The sequence below is a fragment of the Rana temporaria genome, chromosome 3 (assembly GCF_905171775.1).
Source record: "Rana temporaria chromosome 3, aRanTem1.1, whole genome shotgun sequence".
In the NCBI taxonomy this organism is placed as follows: Eukaryota; Metazoa; Chordata; class Amphibia; order Anura; family Ranidae; genus Rana; species Rana temporaria.
Window position 1 is genome coordinate 188,524,936 of NC_053491.1, and position 19,549 is coordinate 188,544,484.

General features: G+C 42.4%; 1 protein-coding gene and 1 pseudogene across 1 annotated transcript in view; one reads left to right on the forward strand and one right to left on the reverse strand.

Annotated features, from left to right (window-relative positions):
- The window catches only part of TRHDE (thyrotropin releasing hormone degrading enzyme), a 1,005,415-nt gene that overhangs the window by 370,859 nt on the left and 615,007 nt on the right, over nucleotides 1-19,549 (reverse strand). Inside the window, exon 5 of the mRNA XM_040343984.1 lies at nucleotides 1,718-1,831. Within this exon, the coding sequence (XP_040199918.1) occupies nucleotides 1,718-1,831 (114 nt within the window). The remainder of the gene's footprint in view (nucleotides 1-1,717; nucleotides 1,832-19,549) is intronic.
- LOC120933913 lies at nucleotides 10,728-10,880 on the forward strand (annotated as a pseudogene).

A 19,549-nucleotide genomic window follows, 5' to 3' on the forward strand; every position in this document is an offset into this window, starting at 1 on the left:
CTGCCATTCTGCCGACATATATGTGCAGGAGGCGGTCCTTAAGTGGTTAATTTGCACTTGGACATATCTTGCTGTTGTGAGCATTTTAAAGAAAGCAACATGTCATTCAAACCAAACACTTGGTGGCTCAGTGGCTAGAATTTCAGAAGCAGGATAGTTTAACAGATGTCAGATTGTGCAGCCTGCTGCAAGTTTGCCATTATTTTTATTTACAGGGCATTTAGAAGCTGGAGATGCCAAGGGGAATATCGACTCTGGTCTAGAACTGTCCCTGAAGTTTGATCAGTGGTTTGCTATGGAGCTGTTCCTTGGAGCAGGGAGGGACTGTTGGGGCTGCAGCTGCTGAATGGACAACTTCCATTTTGGGAATGCTGCCACTCTGCTGCTACAAAGAAGTCCGTCAGCTTGTGGGGCTTCACTTTGTGGGATAATCTCCAGTACATCCTCTAGGCCCTGCAAGATAGAGAGTGGCTTCAGAGTATAACATGCTGCTGATGAAAGTCATCATGAGCCATTAGAAGTTTAGGAGAGCTGGAGGTAAAGGTTTAAGTGAACCCCTCTCAGAGCTTCCAAGCCACAATTCTTGAAATGCTATCTTTTTTTATTAACCACTTAAGGACCGCCTCCTGCACATTTATGTCGGCAGAATGGCACGGCTGGGCACATACACGTACAGGTACGTCCTGTGCTAATACCCAGCCGTGGGTCGCAGGCGCGCGCCCGCGACTCGGTCCAAAGCTCCGTGACCGTGACCCGTGGACCCGATCGCCGCTGGAGTTCCGCGATCGGTCCCCGGAGCTGAAGAACGGGGAGAGAAGTGTGTAAACACAGATTCACCGTTCTTCACTGTGGCGGCAGCATCGATCGGGTGATCCCTTTTATAGGGATACACAATCGATGATGTCACACCTACAGCCACACCCCCCTACAGTTGTAAACACACATGAGGTCACACATAACCCCATCAGCGCCCCCTGTGGTTAACTCCCAAACTGCAACTGTAATTTTCACAGTAAACAATGCATTTTAAATGGTCCCAAAAATGTGTCAAAATTGTCCAAAGTGTCCGCCATAATGTCACAGTCACGAAAAAAATCGCTGATCGCCACCATTAGTAGTAAAAAAAAAAAGAAAAAAGCAATAAAACTATCCCCTATTTTGTAAACGCTATAAATTTTGCGCAAACCAACCGATAAACGCTTATTGCGGGTTTTTTTTACCAAAAATGGGTAGAATACGTATCGGCCTAAACTGAGGGAAAAAAATGTTTTTTTTATATATTTTTGGGGGATATTTATTATAGCAAAAAGTAAAAAATATTGATTTTTTTTACAAAATTTTCGCTCTATTTTTGTTTATAGCGCAAAAAATGAAAACTGCAGAGGTGATCAAATACCACCAAAAGAAAGCTCTATTTGTGGGAAAAAAAGGACGCCAATTTTGTTTGAGAGCCACTTTGCACGACCGCGCAATTGTCTGTTAAAGCGACACAGTGCCGAATCGCAAAACATGGCCGGGTCCTTTAGCTGCATTTTGGTCCGGGTCTTAAGTGGTTAAGTAGTTATAAAATGATTAATTGTGTATATATGTAAAGGATGTTATAAGAGGGACCCCTAATTAATACAATTACTGCAGTATGAGCCTACTCAAAATGTATTTCACCTTCAGTTGTTTGCAATTCAAAGTATTAAAACATTAGATATGAAAAAAGTCTTACCATGTTCCATCCTGGATAGAGGTAGTCTGTTCCAACAAATTCAAAATAGTGAGCAAGCCCTTCCTTCAACCACACATCTTCCCACCATACCGGTGTTACCAGATCTCCAAACCACTGCAAAGAAAGAGCAATAAGTGAAATTAAAATGTTTGTAAACCTAAAAAAAAATGCACTGCGTCCTTAAATTAGTTAAATATGATTTGTCATGTCAGTATTATTGTTCTACCTGTTGATGTCCTGATTGATCCTGCCTGTGCTGCTCCTCTTAAAAGTAAACTGACCACAGCATGCACGACAGCGCATCCATAGTTAGTTTACTTTTTGTGTCATCCCGTTGAAGATACAGGCAAGCTGTGCAGGAGCACAGCATGCCTGTAAGCTATGTAGTCAGTATACAGCCCTCGTACATTGACTGACAATGCAATCTCCTTCAGGAGGAAGTGACATTATGCTGCTGGGTCTGATTGAGTTGCATGGAAATGCAGAAGCTCAGCAGCAACTGCATTTCATGTAATGATGTACATGCCCCATTGCTGTGAAAGCATTAGTGATCATATGACCTGCACTTCTGAAGTCAAACAAAACTATAAAGACAAGGTTTAAAAAACAAAAATACAAAAAACACACAGTCAATATGGGCTTAATTTTAACAATTACAAATATTTTTTTAATTATCAAGGTTCACAACTACTTTAATACTATTAAATTAATACTGCAATAGTATTTTAGCTACAATTAGTACTTTGCAGTTTTGTTTATTTAACATGTGACTTGTGAAGTATAGCATCAAAGGGAAAAGCATAGAGCCAAAGGCAAAAAGATGGAGGGGCAGATTCACATAGAATCCGCGGCGGCGTAGTGTAAGCCATTTACACTACGTCACCACAACTTACTGGAGCAAGTGCCGTATTCTCCAAACACTTGCTTCGTAATTTGCGGTGGCGTAGTGTAAATGGCCCGGCGTATGGCCGCATAATTCAAAGGGGGCGGCTTGTATTTAAATTAAGCGCGCCCCCGCGCCAATCGAACTGTGCATGCGCCGGCTGTAAAAATAGCCCAGTGCGCATGCTCCAGCTCACGACGGAAAACATCAATGAAGCCGACGTGAGCGTCATTGACGTAAAGTCCTATTCGCGAACGACTTCGTAAAACAACGTAAACGACGGAAAAAGATGACGCTGACCCGACGTCAGACCTAACATGGCATACGACAGACCTTCGTAACTTACCCCTCCTATAGCAGGGGTAAGTTTACGCTTACGGAAACAACGTAAATGATGATGAGGCGGCGCAAAAACGTTCGGGAATCGGCGTATCAGGCTCATTTGCATAGACAAATGAGAAATCGTCGTAAAGGCCATCTAGGGGCCAGCGTGGAATTACATCTTAGGCCCCGTACACACGATAGAATCCATCCACTGAAAAATCTCAGCGGATCGGTTTCAGCGGATAGATTCTATGGTGTGTACATTCCAGCGGATATTTATCCACGGATATTTCCGAATTCCAGCAGATAAAAATTTGTAGACATGTCTACAAATCTATCCGCTGGAATCGGAACCAGCGGATCGATCCGGTGGTCTGTACAGACTCACCGGATCGATCCGTCCGAACCCATCCCTCGCATGCGTCGTAATGATTCGACGCATGCGTGGATATCCTTATATGACAGCGTCGCGCACGTCGCCGCGTCATCATCGCGGCGACGGCGCGACACGTCATCGCGATGGGATTTCGGCGCAGATTTCGATCCGATGGTGAGTACACTCCATCGGATCAAAATCCGTGGAAATCCTCGAGAGGATTTATCCGTGGATATGGTCCGTTGGACCGTATCCGCGGATAAATCCTCTTGTGTGTACTAGGCCTAAGATCCGACGGTGTAAGTGACTTACACCTGTCGGATCTACGCCGTATCTATGCATAAATGATTCTAGGAATCAGACGCATAGATACCCGGGCCCAAAAACAGAGATACGACAGTGTATCTTGAGATACACCGTCGTATCTCTTTTGAGAATCTGGCCCGGAATGTTTATTAAAAATAACAAGCTACTTTCTTTCTACTTTCATTTTACAAGTACACTTGGAGAAAGAATAATTACATATTTAGATTTTTTAAATCAGTTTTTATGTAAATATTACGCCACATTTTAACAATGTTAATAAGCATTCCTAATGTGTGTTTGTGGACATACAGTACACACATAAGGAGTAGTACTATAATGAGCATTTTGCTATGTCGATTTGAATTCAAGTAAAAAAAAATAAACACTATTTCATGGCACAAATTTTAATAATAAACCAAAACCTTAAAAACTGAAATGATAAAACAAATTTAGATAATTTTATTACAGAAGCATTAGATTACATTAATATTATTAATTATGTTTTCACTTTTAGTTGGATGTTTCTAAACCCCTAAGTGAGTGAAGCTTGTAAATATAAGGATATCCTTTAAAAAATACCAATTTAATTTCAACTGTAAATTGAAACTTTCAAGGATTTTAATAGAAGTGGAGAAATGAGTGCTAATGTGTTAGTTTACAGCAATGACTTAACAGTAATACACAGTGGGGAATAAAAATAAAGTGGTTAATAAAGACGGATGTGATATAAAAGGTTAAATACAACCAGTTTCTAGTTGTAAAGAGCTGTGCACACTGTAATCTCTGGTATTTAATGTTAAGAAGAGGGGGAAATACAAATCAGTATTATTAACTATCAATCAATGATAACCGGTCATCCTTTATTACATATTGTTTCACGCATCCTCTATCAATCATTGCTCATAACTAGGGATGATCCAAGTTTGGTCCATAAATAAATTTAGACCTAACTTCAGCTGTACAGATGTTTGAAATAAATCTGAACATTGCACTGCCAAATGTCCTACAATGCATCACAAACAACTGTCAATGGCCCAAATCTTGCACCTGACCTCTGGTTTTCAAGTGCATCTATGGTCAAAAATTAAAATTGTATATTCATTTCCACATTATATTACATTTATTATTGGTCTACTCCTATTAATCGGAATGATCTTAAAGTTTGTAAACTTACTTTGTAATGATCCCTATTTATTTACCTCCCTGAGTTCTGTGACATATATTCACCATGCCCTGTAAGTAGGCACAACTGTGTCACACATTTCACAGAGCCTGCCTTTTTAACTACAGGTATGCTGAGAGGAGGAGTTTCAGGAGGCAGGGTTAATACAGGAATCACCGTTTTCAGGCAGCAAGGCACCATAGGATATGAAGCCCTTAGAAATGTATAGAAAACAGCATAGGAGAAATTGCAAAGCATGCAGAGGATCCAGAAAGTTGTTCAAAGGGATGGTCACAGGCAAGGAGTACTCACGCCCAAGAAAATAGTAAGCTTTATTGGATTTTTAACAAATACCTATAGTTGCAATTGCTATTACAATGCTGATTTTACAAAATGTATGCTGTGACTCCTTCAACCACCATACCCCCCAGGCCAATTCTGTAATTTCTGTCATATATGTAAAAGTCACCATTTTATATTAAAAATGTTGCTAGAAAATTACTTAAACCCCACAAACATTATATATTTTTGGTAAACAGAGACCCTGGAGCAGACATTTTTAAAACACATTTTTTTTTAGGGAAAAATACTTGTTAACCACTTCCCAACCACCCGCTGTCTTTATACTGCTGCAAGGTGGCTCGATATCGTAAATCGCTATAGGTGTAAGTTGGCACGTGGCAAATCTCCATTCTGACAGGGGAGATCACACAGATCCTGTCGTGTGTGTGTGTTTCCCAAGTCACACAGTCCCCCATACAGTTCGAAAACACAAACAGGTGTAGCGCCGGGGTACTTCTAAGTACCGGTGCTGACAAAATTTAAGGGATAGTCAGAGTGTAATTTGACTGTAATTTAATTCTAAAAGGGTCTCTGTTTTGGCAAGGCTGTACTGTGGGCTCATTCTGTTGTTGCCGGGGTGTTGTACCACCCCGGGGCGACAGGTGGCGCCGGTGGAGTCGAGGTTTGGGTGCCTCTTGCCAGCGGCCAATGAGGAGGGAGTTTCTCTCGTGGGGCATGCTGGGAGAGGGTACATCTGGAACAGACGCCATTGAGGTGGGGTTCTTTCCCGGTGTGGCACCCACCTTCAGGGTGATACACACCATGGCCCCCCCCCCCCGGCAAGATGGCCTTCCAGGCCGGGGTGCGCGTGCCACGCGGTGTTCCTGGTTCCGGGACCATGTTGGCCTGGAGCATTTAAAGCTGTGGCGGGGGGCCCAGTAATCGACTGGGTCCCCAATTCTGAGAAAAGATCCCAAGCAAGATAGCTGTTCGGTGGGGAGTTCGCTGGCGATCCAACAGGGCCTCGACAATCCATCGGGGATCAAGGTAACCGGACACTGAAAGGTGGGATGTTGGCCACCTGTCAGTCGGTAACCTAATTGAAAACTACCTGAAGCTGATCCAGGCACTAATACTACTAAGGAGGATTTTCTCCATGATCTAAGTTCTAGGGAGGGTCTGTGGCAGAGATCTTTTCCCTCAAAGTTTCGAGTGATACTCTGGATGCCAGGTCGGTGTGAGAGGCCTGTCCGGGTACACTATACCCACTCCGGCTGGAGTGGCGACGAAAGCAAAGTGTTGTTGGAAACAGAACTGTTTCTGTGTTGTTGGTCCTGAATCTGATGTGCCTTCTCCTCATACATCTTTACTCTCTACCTCAAGTTTTACTGTTTTACCTTGTTGGGTAAAAAAAAGCACATTATAAAGACACCTGCTGTGTGGACATTCCATTGCTTTGGCTCTCATCAACTACCCTAGACGGTGGAGTCACAGAGGTAACATGCCACCCAATCTATAACCAGCGGCTCCTTCGGGGGTGAGCGCTACACAGGGAACACATTTAACCCCTTAATTTCCCATTAACCCCTTCCCTGTCAGTGTCATTAGTACTATAATAGTGCATATTTTTAGCACTGATTATTGTAATAATGTCGCTGGTTCCCAAAAAAGTGTCAAAAATGTCAATTAGGTGTTCGATCTGTCCATTGCAATGTCGCAGTCCTGATAAAAATCACTGATTGCTGCCATTACTAGTAAAAAAATAAATAATAAAAATGACATAAATCTATCCCCTATTTTGTAGACGTGATAACTTCTGCACAAACCAAACAGTACAGTATACGCTTATTGCGATTTCTTAACAAAACAATATAGCAGAATACATATCGTTCTAAACTAATGAATACATTATTTATTTATTTATTTTGAAAATGCTTTATAGCAGAACGTAAAATTGTATTACATTTTTTTCAAAATTGTTGCACTTTTTTTGTTTATAGCTTAAAAAATAAACAGAGGGGTTGTTAAATACCACCAAAAAAAAAGCTCTATGTGGGAAAAAAAGGACATCAATTTTGTTGCACGTCCGCACAACTTTCAGTTAAAGAGACGCAGTGCCAGATTGCAAAAAATGGCATGGTTAGGAAGTGGGTAAATCCTTCCGGGTCTGAAGTTGTTAATGACTTTTAGTGCACACAAACAGAATATAATACCCAATTTTTCAGTAAAATAAAAAAAGCTGATGTTATGTTGAGTAAATAAATTCCTAACATTTCACACTTTAAAATTATGCACGCCCGTGGAACAGTGACAAACTACAGTATTTTAAAAGTCTTTACAGGTTACGGGCCAGATTCACGTAGATCAGCGGATCTTTAGATCTGCTCGATCTATCTGATTTAAGATGCGCTGCCACAAGTTTGAGAGGCAAGTGGGTAATTCACAAACCACTTACCTCCAAACTTGCGGCGGCGGATCGTAAAACCCCCATCGGAATTCAAATTCCGTGGCTAGGGGAAATGTACTATTTAAATCAGGCGCGTTCCCGCGCCGATTTAAATGAGCATGCGCCGTCCGCAAAATTTCCCGGCGTGCATTGCTCCCACTGACGTCACTAGGATGTCAGTGGTTTCGACGTGAGCGTAACTTGCGACGCGCGGGTTTCTGAATCGGCGTACGCAAACGACGTAAAAAAATACAAACTCGACGCGGGAACGATGGCTATACCTTACATTGGCTGCACCTCATAGAAACAGGGGTAAGTATAAGCCGGGAAAACCGCTACGGAAACGTCATAACAACACTGCGTCGGGTCCGCGTACGTTCGTGAATTTGCGTATCTCGCTGATTTACATATTATTCAGCGTAAATCAGCGGGAACGCCCCCCGCGACATTTTCAAATTGAAAATAAGATCCGACGGTGTAACACAGTGTAACACTGTCGGATCTTAGCCATATCTATGCGTAACTGATTCTATGAATCAGGCGCATAGATACGACGGCGTATCAGGAGATACACCGTCGTATCTCTTTGTGAATCTGGCCCTACACGTTTAAAGTTACACAGGGAGTCTGGCACTAGATTTATTTCTCTAACTCTGACGTTTGTGACCAATACATCACATGTGTGGTGCAATCACTGATTATATATGTGTGTGGGACTTACATATTTGGGGGGACAGGAACACTTTTTTATTTTTACACTGTCCCTTTATATTTTGTTTCAATCGAATTTGTTGCTATCACAAGGAATGAACAACATCCCTTGTGATGGCAATACGCATGATAGATCCTTTTAATGTAGAGATATGGGACCAGATCCACAAAGAACTTCCGGCAGCGTATCTATTGATACGCCGCGTAAGTTCTACGATGCGCCGTCATATCTTTGTTTTGTATCCACAAAACAAGATACGACTGAATGTGGGCTAGATCCGACTGACATACGTCTTAGTACGCCGTCGGATCTAATGCCGCGTACAGACGGTCATTTTTTGTCATTTTTTGTGATGAAATAAAATGACATTTTTAAAAATGTCATTTAAAATGAACCTGTGTGGGCAAAATGTCATTTTATGTCTTCTGAAAAATGACCAAAAAAAAATTCGAACATGCTCGAATTTTTTATGTCATTTTTTAAAATGTCATTTTTTGTGTCATAAAAAATGATCGTGTGTGGGCAAAAATGACATTTTAAACCCGCACATGCCCAGAAGCAAGTTTTGAGACGGGAGGTAAAACTACCATTCATAATAGAGTAAGCACATTCATCACGCTGTAACAGACAAAAAAGCACGAAACTTCTTTTACTAACAAGTAACCAGCTAAAAGCAGCCTCAAGGCGAATAGAACTTCCCCTTTAGAGTGCCGTCACTTTGTTCATCATTTTTCAAAACGATGGTGTGTATGCTACATCGTTTTTGAAAATGAAGTTTCAAAAATGTCGTTTTTTTTTCATCACTTCAAACTTCATTTTTTTTCCATCGCAAAAAATGACCGTCTGTATGCGGCATTAGGTGCATATTTACTCTGGCCGCTAGGTGGCGCTTCCGTTGATTTCCGTGTAGAGTATGCAAATTAGCTAGATACGCCGATTCTCAAACGTACGTCCGCCCGGGCATTTTTTTACGTCGTTTACGTAAGGCTTTGTTCGGCGCAACGTTACCCCTGCCTCTATGAGGTGTACGCAATGTTAGGTATTTACAGATTTACGTTACGCCGGCCCGCATATGGGAGCAAGTTCTTTGAGGATACCCTAGGAGCCACTCAGATTTACGGTGGCGTAGCGCATATGAGATGCGCTACGCCCGCCTAAATATACGCTTGTTTTTGTGGATCTGGCCCATGGGGTTTACGTGGCTTCAGCCACTTGATGCTCCATGCAGACAACCCATTCATTGTTGATGGGACACATCACCTGCAAAGACACTGCTGCTGGTTGTTATTTGACAGTCCTGCAGGTACGGATGAGCTGCCCAGAACATACCCATGTGGCTCTGTCCATGCAGCCACTGCATCCCAAATGAAGTGTAGGAACTGCCTCCATGCACCATCAGGAAGCTGAAGCTGCATAAGCAAGTTCATTTATTCATGGGCTACTAGTGTCAGTTACTAGTGTCAGTGTGTGTCTGAATAAGGCATTACTGTAATTGTGTATACTTCATCCTTTAGACCCCTTTAACACTGGGGCACTTTTCAGGCATTTTTTAGCTAAAAAATAGAGCCTGTAAAGTGCCCGAAAAGTGCCTCTCAAGCCACCCCCGTGTGAAAGCACGTGTGCTTTCACACTGGGGCGGTGGGTGCCTTTGCAGGACAGGAAAAAAGTACTGAAAGCAGCATCTTTGGGGCAGTGGGGGAGCGGTGTATATACTGCTCCTCTACCGACCCCTGCCATTAAAATCAATGGGCAGCGCTACCAAAGCACCTGTAAAGCGCTAAGGCAGCAGCACTTTGCGGGTGCTTTTAACCCTTTATTCGGCTGCTAGCAGAGGTAAAAAGCTAGCAGCCAGAAAGTGCTGCCATAACAGTGGTAAATCGATGCTAAATCTAGCGGTGCTTTCCCGCTGACACCCCACCCCCAGTGTGAAAGTAGCCTTAATGATTGTGCAGGCTTTTGGAGTAAACTAAAATCCCTAATATGTTAGTGGAATCTGAAATTATGATGGATGGGAAACAGGTAGAACATGGCCACAAAGAGGTACACACATCTATCGCTTGATAGTAAGAGTCTTACCTACATAAACAAATACATCTTAAGGTGTTATGGTTTCCTGAAATAAAGTCCTGAAATTATTATTCATTTATGACCAAACTTGCTGTGGATGAAAAAAAAGTTGAAAAGGGGGCATCGCTAGCATGCAAAAAAGATTGACATATATGTCCCAGACCTCCATCGTGCTTCGGAGGTTAACAGTCAGCAGGGACCAGCTCAGGCTTTGGTTTTACCCCGCACTACAGCGATCCACCTTCCACACACTCACTCAGGCGACATGACCCAAACGAGGAAAGACAATTCTTTTATCAGACCTCCTGGAGCCCAGGCAAAATGGCGCTGGATCATATCCCTCACCATGAGGCAGCTGACAGTCCCCCATCAGGGGCTCTATTCACCGGCTCCCTGCACAGAGGTTCCCCTTAAATCTTACCATCTCCATCAGCTTCTACATCACTCCAAGGAAGCTTACCTGGCAAGGGAGACACCATGATCATGAAGGTGGTTCTCCAAGGGCGAGGCATGGCTATTGCACACTCTAGGCCGTGCTGATCGTGGTTGTCTTCCCTGCCGCTTCTCGGCCTTTTGGCTGGGACTGGGTGTGGTATCTATCCTTATCAGTTGTCAGCGGAGCGCTGAAGCACCTCCTACATGGGGAGGGTGGATGCAATCCAATGACGTCATTGCACCTGGAAGGATGGTTTCAGCAGGGACTACGCTGTGCTGCCCGACAGAATACTGGGGGCCGGCCCATGGTTGAGTCTGAGCCATCTGGAAGGGTGCTCCTGGTGAGCATGGGTGCTGTGCTTGGTCTTGGTCTTTTTGCCGAGTTCTAGTCTGGCCTACTGGCTGGCTGGTGTAAGTGCTATCTCTGTCAGCGATCCGGTAGGAGGAGCTGGTAATGCCCTGGGATAAGACGGGGCAGGACCGTGCAAATCCGCCGGGTTGGCTGGCAGTGGTGGAGGGCTGCACTGGCCGGTCGGGGGGTCGGATATGGAACGAAAAGCCTATGGTGCATGTGCCCCTGGAGTGGCAGTCCAGGGGTATCTGAAGATCACTGTGTGTGAGGGACACATTGATTTAAGATACCACGGTCACTGCACCAGATACACGCTTTTTTTAGCACCTGCCTCCTGGGCCGGGCCTTTTGGCTAGGACCGGAGGAATTTTTTATTCCTGGCCGGAGGGCCTGGTCATTGTTTCACCACAATGGCCACTTCTTTCACTCTCCTCTCCACTATCCCTTCCCCCACTTTATTTTATTTAAGCCTGTGTTTTTTTGTCTTTTTTTGTTGTGCACGTTTTGTCACTGTGTGATTAGTAGGGTGCGGGTCCTCGGGCCAGCCCTGAACGTCTTGGGAGTGGGTGGACATGGCCTTCTGGCTTAGTTCGCCTGCTCTCATGGGGTCTCCCTTCGGGGGAGCCCCACCTAGTACTGGGAGGGTTCTGTTTCGGCAGTCCCTCCGAGGTAGCTGGGTCCGTGTCGGCTTTGGTTGCTCGGACCACAGTACCTCAGTCCCCGTCTGGAGCCTAACGCCCCGGGGATCAGGGTTTGGGTCCCTCTTCACAGGAGGACCACTTGACGTTGCACCCGTCTGCACGTTTTTGTGAACACTCTTTATGTGTGTGCACATTTTTTCTGCACCGGGTGGAGTTTTTTGGGTGTGTTCACACGCCATAGGCTTTTCAAAAAAAAAAAAAAAAATCACTCCAAGGAAGCCCTGCTAAAACAAGGATCAGGCTGGATGACCATGCTGACATCTTGGGTAAGTTCTCTTGCAATTCTGACTCTCGAGAACTCCCAAACTTCATGTTATTATTCCCAGCCACTAACCACTTAGACACTGCCACTGCCCTTGGCGCACTATAAATCCATTAAATCAATCAATCAATCAATCAACCAGCCAGTCTCAGAACCTTCACTGAAAGACATGCTGGTATCACTCACCCTCCACACTGATATTATGTAACTTACTTAAAGCGGGAGTTCAACCATTTTTTTTTATTTTTTTTCCCCTTAGCTTCCTGCTCGTTCGGTCTAGGGGAATCGGCTATTTGTATTAAAATATGATCCGTACTTACCCGTTTTCGAGCTGCATCTTCTTCCGTCGCTTCCGGGTATGGGTCTTCGGGAGCGGGCGTTCCTTCTTGATTGACAGTCTTCCGAAAGGCTTCCGACGGTCGCATCCATCGCGTCACTCGTAGCCGAAAGAAGCCGAACGTCGGTGCGGCTCTATACTGCGCCTGCGCACCGACGTTCGGAAAATCGTGACGCGATGGATGCGACCGTCGGAAGCCTCTCGGAAGACTGTCAATCAAGAAGGAACGCCCATTCCCGCAGCCCATGCCCGGAAGCGACGGAGAGGATGCATCTCGTAAACAGGTAAGTAATGCTCATATTTTAAAACAAATAGCCGATTCCCCTAGTAAAAACGAGCAGGAATCTAAGGCTAAAAAATGCCCTCTAAGGGTGAACCACCGCCTTAACACTTTATTGAAGAAATGCATACTATTGGATCCAGGGTTGAACACATTGAAAATAAAATGAATGAGTTTGCCCATACCATAAACGATTTAGTAGATGCACATGATGAAAATACAGGCCCCTATTGCCGGTACCTGACAATTCATTATAGCCGCAAGTAGTTTTAAATTACTTTTTTTTCTTTAGAAATGTCATTCTGTGCAGGGACATATCTAAGCACGGGAAACATGCACTACTTTACAGGCATACTATAGACACTCCCCAGGTACGAAATTTAACAACTTAAGGCCTGGACCAAAATGCAGGTAAAAGACCAGGCCCCTTTTTGCGATTCGGCACTGCGTCGCTTTAACAGACAATTGCACGGTCGTGCGACGTGGCTCCCAAACAAAATTGGCGTCCTTTTTTTTCCACAAATAGAGCTTTCTTTTGGTGGTATTTGCGCTATAAACAAAAATAGAGCGACAATTTTGAAAAAAATGCAATATTTTTTACTTTTTGCTATAACAAATATCCCCCAAAAACATAAATAAAAACATTTTTTTCCCTCAGTTTAGGCCGATACGTATTCTTCTACCTATTTTTGGTAAAAACAAATCGCAATAAGCGTTTATCTATTGGTTTGCGCAAAATTTATAGCGTTTACAAAATAGGGGATAGTTTTATTGCATTTTTATTAATTTTTTTTTTTACTACTAATGGCGGCGATCAGCGATTTTTTTCGTGACTGCGACATTATGGCGGACACTTCGGACAATTTTGACACATTTTAGGGACCATTTTAATTTTCACAGCAAAAAATGCATTTAAAATGCATTGTTTATTGTGAAAATGACAGTTGCAGTTTGGGCGTTAACCACAAGGGGGCGCTGAAGGGGTTATGTGTTCCCTGAAGTGTGTTTACAACTGTAGGGGGGTGTGGCTGTAGGTCTGACGTCATTGATTGTGCGTCCCTATATTAGGGAACACACAATCGATGACAGCGCCACAGTGAAGAACAGGGAAGCCGTGTTTACATACGGCTCTCACCGTTCTTCAGCTCCGGGGACCGATCGCCGGACTCTAGCGGCGATCAGGTCCGCGAATTGCGCGGTCACGGAGCTTTGGACCGGGTCGCAGGAGCGCGCCGCGGGCGCGCGCCCGCGACCCACCGCTGGGCTTTATACAACCACGTACAGGTACGTGATTGTGCCCAGCGGTGCCATTCTGCCAATGTATATCGTCGTTAGGCGGTCCTTAAGTGGTTAAAAGGAATATTTTACTTTTATTGTTTCACTTTAAGCATTATTAAAATCACTGCTCCCGAAAAAACAGCCTTTTTTTAAAACTTTCGGCGAACAGCCAATGTTCGAGTCAAACTCATGTTCGACCCGAGCATACAGCTCATCCTTACAGTACACTACTGGAATCACTCTCAGCCACAGTCTGCTGCCTCTGTTGAAGCTGTTTTATGATGTCCTCACTTAATTGTTGGTTTTTACGTTCCTGCTGTGCCAGCAATCTCTTATGGTGGGCCTCTGTTTGTTCCAAGGCTTGTTGCTGGGTTTCCAAGATCTGTTGGTGGGCCTCTTTTTAGGTTTCAAAGTTCTGCTGCAGGGCTGCAAGGCTCTGTTGTTGGGCTGCAAAGCTCTGTTGTAAACTTGCATTTGTCTGCCGTTTTGCATTCACCAAAGCAAGCTGTCTCAGTAAGTCCTCTATGCTGGTCTTGGGGGAATTAGCTCAGCAGCAGGTTGTGCATGACTCACTGGATAATTCCACAGCATGGTTAAAAGGCACAGCATACAGGAGAATCTTGGTGAAGCACAAGTGCTATTTCTTTATAAAATCCATGTCCACAAAGTACAGGCATCAAAATAGCAAAGCAAAAACACACAGGCACCTGACTACAACACACAACAAATCATAGTCCTTAGATACACAGACGTATGCCTCCTACACACGATCCGATTTTCTGACAACAAATGTGTGATGGCAGGGTTTTGTTGGATAATCCGACCGGTTTTATGCTCCATTGGACAATTGTTGTCGGAAATTCCGACAAAAAATGTGGGATAGCATGCTTTAAAATTTTCCGACAACAAATGTGTCTTGTCGGATTTTCTGATCGTGTGTACAGAAGTCCATCGAAAAAAAATCCAAAAATACAAACACGCATGCCCTGAACTAATGCTAACCAAAAAACAACATTAGCAGAAGTTGCCCAAATGGTGGCTCGAAAGAGCTGAAAAAACACATAGTTTTGTGTATGTTGGCCAACAATGTTTTGCTGTCTGCATGCAGAACAATTTCACGGCCAACGCCCTTTACACAAAATTCCATGGATTTGTCCGATGGAAATCTGATTGTATGTACGAAGCTTTAAACTTGGCACATAAGTTGCTGCTCTCCAGTCTGTTCTGCACAGAGATGTGGTTCCAGGGTGCACCATCTTCCCTAAGCAGATGGGGAGTTTTATAGAGCTCAAAGTGCTCAGACCACCTGGGCTTGTTTACCTCTTATTGAACCAAGCAAGCTCACTACACAGCACAAAAAACAAAGTCTGTATACTACTTAAACCTCCCACAAGTCATTGATTTGTACTTACAACTGCATGTAATTTTATTTCCTTCTTTTACGAAAGACACAATTTACTTTTTACAAAAAATTGAGAACTTGTGTGTACCCAAAGACTCTTTTTTTTTTAGTAACTATTGACGTGGAAGCATTGCATAATTCAATACCTAATGAACGTTGAATGGCTGCTATAAGAAGATTTCTGTTTGAGCAAGGCACACAAGATTGGTCGCTCAATGAATTCATATTACGGGGATTGGAGTTCATCCTACACCACAACATCTTTTTTTTGTGGCTCCCACTACCAACAGGTGCAAGGTGTGGCAATATGGACATATTGTGCCCCATCCTATGCCAATTTGTAACTGGGCGAGAGGGAGCAGTCTTTCCTCTCTGAAGGATACCTGTCAGTGTACCACTGCCACATTACATTGATTATGTTTTTTGTGTCTGGTATTGATCAGAGGAGTTTTTAACCCAATGCCAAGCCAGCATGAACTACAACCAAATCAACTAAATCTCAAATTCACCATGACTTATAGTACGGATGCAGTTACATTCCCAGACACCTGAATTCAAAAAGAGCCCAATGGTCAGCTATCAAGTAGCATCTTTCATAAAAGTACAGCAGGCAAAACCATCCTGTATGTTACCAGCTTTCACCCACAGGCACTTCTAAAGACTATACTATATAGTCAGTAATTGATATATATTGACTGAACCTGCCTTTTAAATTAAAGCAGATCAATTAAAAGAGAGACTGCTCTAAAGATGCTACTCTAAAACATGCCTCTACAAAGCATACAATTGTGCAATCCAATATTCCAGTGAGACAATTCTATTTAAGAAAAATGAAGGCCTTAAACAGAATGATAAGGTTATTCTAAGATATACCAACCAACATAAGGAAATCAATAAGATTTTGATTTCAAAGCCAAACTTAATCCATTACTTTTAAGCATGCCCCTTAATTCAAAGATATATTGATCCAGAGTGAGTTCAGGGGTGATAAACATCAGGATCCTTACCTGTACTTAGGTACATACCCCTGTGGTAGTTGTTCCTATTGCCCTTATATGATTGGGAGGAATATTGTGACATTGCCCAAAGAAACTTTCAAATTATGTAATCTTGATGTGCCAGCGGCATTCTGGGGACCCATTTTAATGCATGGTTACCTCTGTGCAGGTGTGTGATGTTATTTCTATTGCACCGTGCTAGCATTCATGCCAGGCCTCACCAGGAGAGCTAGGTGGTATGATAAGAGGGACAGGTAGGAAGAGCATGAGGGCTGTTGACAAGAGAGCTAAGTGGCTTGTCTTTTTCAGTTTACTGTTCACGATGATGATGGAAACCCCCTGTGTGGGCAACTGATTTCTGTGTGAACTGTTCTGTTTAATAAAAGTGGGCTGCCATACCCTTAAATACAGTTTGGACTGGCACAACTCATTGAAAAAAGCATCTACCACATGAGCATAATCATCCCAACGTTACATAGTATATTGCATGGGGTTAATTATGGGAGTAGGGCACAGTTGCCAATTAAGGGACGGAACCTGCACTATAACTTCATGCTTAAGTTGCAAATAATAAAAGTGCATGTGATCAGGGAGATGGTATTGGATTTGCAACTTAAAAAAGGATAATAGAGTGCCTTCTTAAAATATAATATATGTGAAAGGTGTGCCATTTCGAAAGCCTTCAACCTACCTGCATATTGTAAGTTAGCTAACTCAGTATTAGCATTGCTCATCCAAATAGGACTATAGGCAGTGAAGCTCATAACTTGTTGTAGCTGTTTAGCCTTAGTCCTTATCTTATGCATTAGAATATAAGTTAGAAATGCTTTATTGGGTTCATGGAAATTAAGATACTCCAACCCTGTTAGTAGCATATGTGAATTTGTTAAATGTAAAACAGATATAGCCAGATTCAGAGAGAGTTAGGCTGGCGTATCAGTAGATACGCCGACCTAACTCGGAATCTGCTCCGTCCTAAGTTTAAGTGTATGCTCAAACTGAGATACACTTAAACCCTACAGTAGCTAAGATACGACGGCCTGCGCCATTTGCGTAAGTCGTCCGTGAATAGGGCTGGACGTAATTTACGTTCACGTCGAAACCAATACGTCCTTGCGGCGTACTTTGGAGCAATTCACACTGGGATATGTAAACGGATGGCGCACCCTCCATTAGCATAAAACACGCCCCCTCATCCTCATTTGAATTAGGCGCGCTTACGCCGGCCACATTTACGCTACCCTGCCGTAAGTTAGGAGGCAAGTACTTTGTGAATACAGTACTTGCCTCTTTGACTTAAGGCAGCATAGCGTAAATACGGTACGCTACGCCGCCTTAAAGATGCGCGCCCCTACATGAATCTAGCTAATAGAGTGGAGTCCCTGATTAGGTTACAGCACCTGGAGCCTAGGTTATATCCCCAACCATGTGCTGCAACTAAGATACCAGGTATTATTATAACAGATTTGGTAATGCTACCCCTTTTGGACATTACATCTTTTCCAGTTTCATCCTAGGTGACCAATTCCTTAATAACAAAGTTCTAAACATAGGGTTAATGATGCATAAAATAGTTAACTGAATAACCATCAGTGTATTGTGTAAAAGGTATAAAGGTTGGGACACAAACATAATTTTGATACGATTGGTCCTGCCCTATAGAGACCCATTATAAACCACAATTTATTCTAAATTTTTACTTTATCACTAAAATGAGCCAAAGAGGCATAACATTTAGATGGCAGTAATCAGCGAGAATAAGAGAAATCTCAATACCAAAGTATTTGAAAGAAGTTGTAATTTGTACAGGGCAAAAGGAGGAGAATTTCTGAGTAGCAACCCTATCTAACAGCATCATGGCAGATTTTGTCCTGTTGATGGTAAACCTTAAATGTGTACCCAATATAGAAATGGTAGACATAGCTGCTTGAAGTGAGGAATCAATGTCATCTAGCAGCAAAAGCATGTCATCTGCATACAGCATATTTTTTCAAGAACGTCTCCATACTTAAAACATACAATATTATTTGAACTAATCAGGGCTGCCAATGGCAAGGGCAAATAATAATAATGAGTGTTGGCACCCCTGTTGTGTCCCCCTACCTGGGGGAAAAAGTAGGGGAAATTCTCCCGCCTTCCCTAATAACCACTTGTGAAGCTTGATAAAGTGTTTAATAGTTGATTTTCTGTTTCATATTTTTATTAATTTATTTTTTATTCCTTTTGTTATTGTCATTATTTTATTTTTATTTACGTTTATTTTTCATTTTAATATCGTTTTAAATTTTTCTTTTCTTTTTTCTGTCTTTGATAATAAAATTAGTTGAATTTTTTAAAAAAATATCGTATTGCCTTTTATATATCGCTTTTAATATTGGTCTATTTTCTCTTGCTAACTCCTCCTTTTATTTTGGTTCCTATATTGCATATTTTAGCCACTTCAGCCTCGGAAAGTTTTACCCCCTTAATGACCAGGTCATTTTTTGAGATACAGCACTGCGTTACTTTACCTGACAATTCTGCGGTCGTGCGACACTGTACACAAAAAAAAAATTCATGTCCTTTTTTTCCTACAGCTTTTATTTGGTGGTATTTGATGACCTCGGTTTTTATTTTTTGTGCGACAAACAAAAAAAGAGCAACATTTTTGAAAAAAATATATTTTTTTACTTTCTGGTAGAAAACAAGGTCAATATGTATTCTGCTACATATTTTTGGTAAAAAAATCCCAATAAGCGTATATTGATTGATTTGTGCAAAAGTTATCGCATCTACAAACTATGGGAAATTTTTATTTTCACTATATTTTATTGAATTTATCAAATATAAGGTGAACATAAATAGGCATGCTATATGTTTTCCAAGCAATCAAATTAAACGCGGAAAAAAAAAAAGCAAGACAAAAATGTACACAGTGTCAAAAAGAGATAGTACAGTTAACAAAGAATATAGGGATGGTGCAGTAAACTCCATATCAATAAAGGGTTATCTTGAGCTACTAATATTTGAGTGAAGGGGGTAAATAAGTAAAGAGAGAACAAAGCTTTATGGTGAGGATTGGACATTGTAGTTGTACCACATGAAATGGTAAAAAAAATTAAAATTTAACGCTGTCTAAAGGAGCAGAATGGTGGAAGAATAAAACAAACATAAAAAGTGTGGCGCATATAAACAAATGAATAAAATGAACACCCAAATAACAGTGCATATAATGAAAACAGTGAGTTAT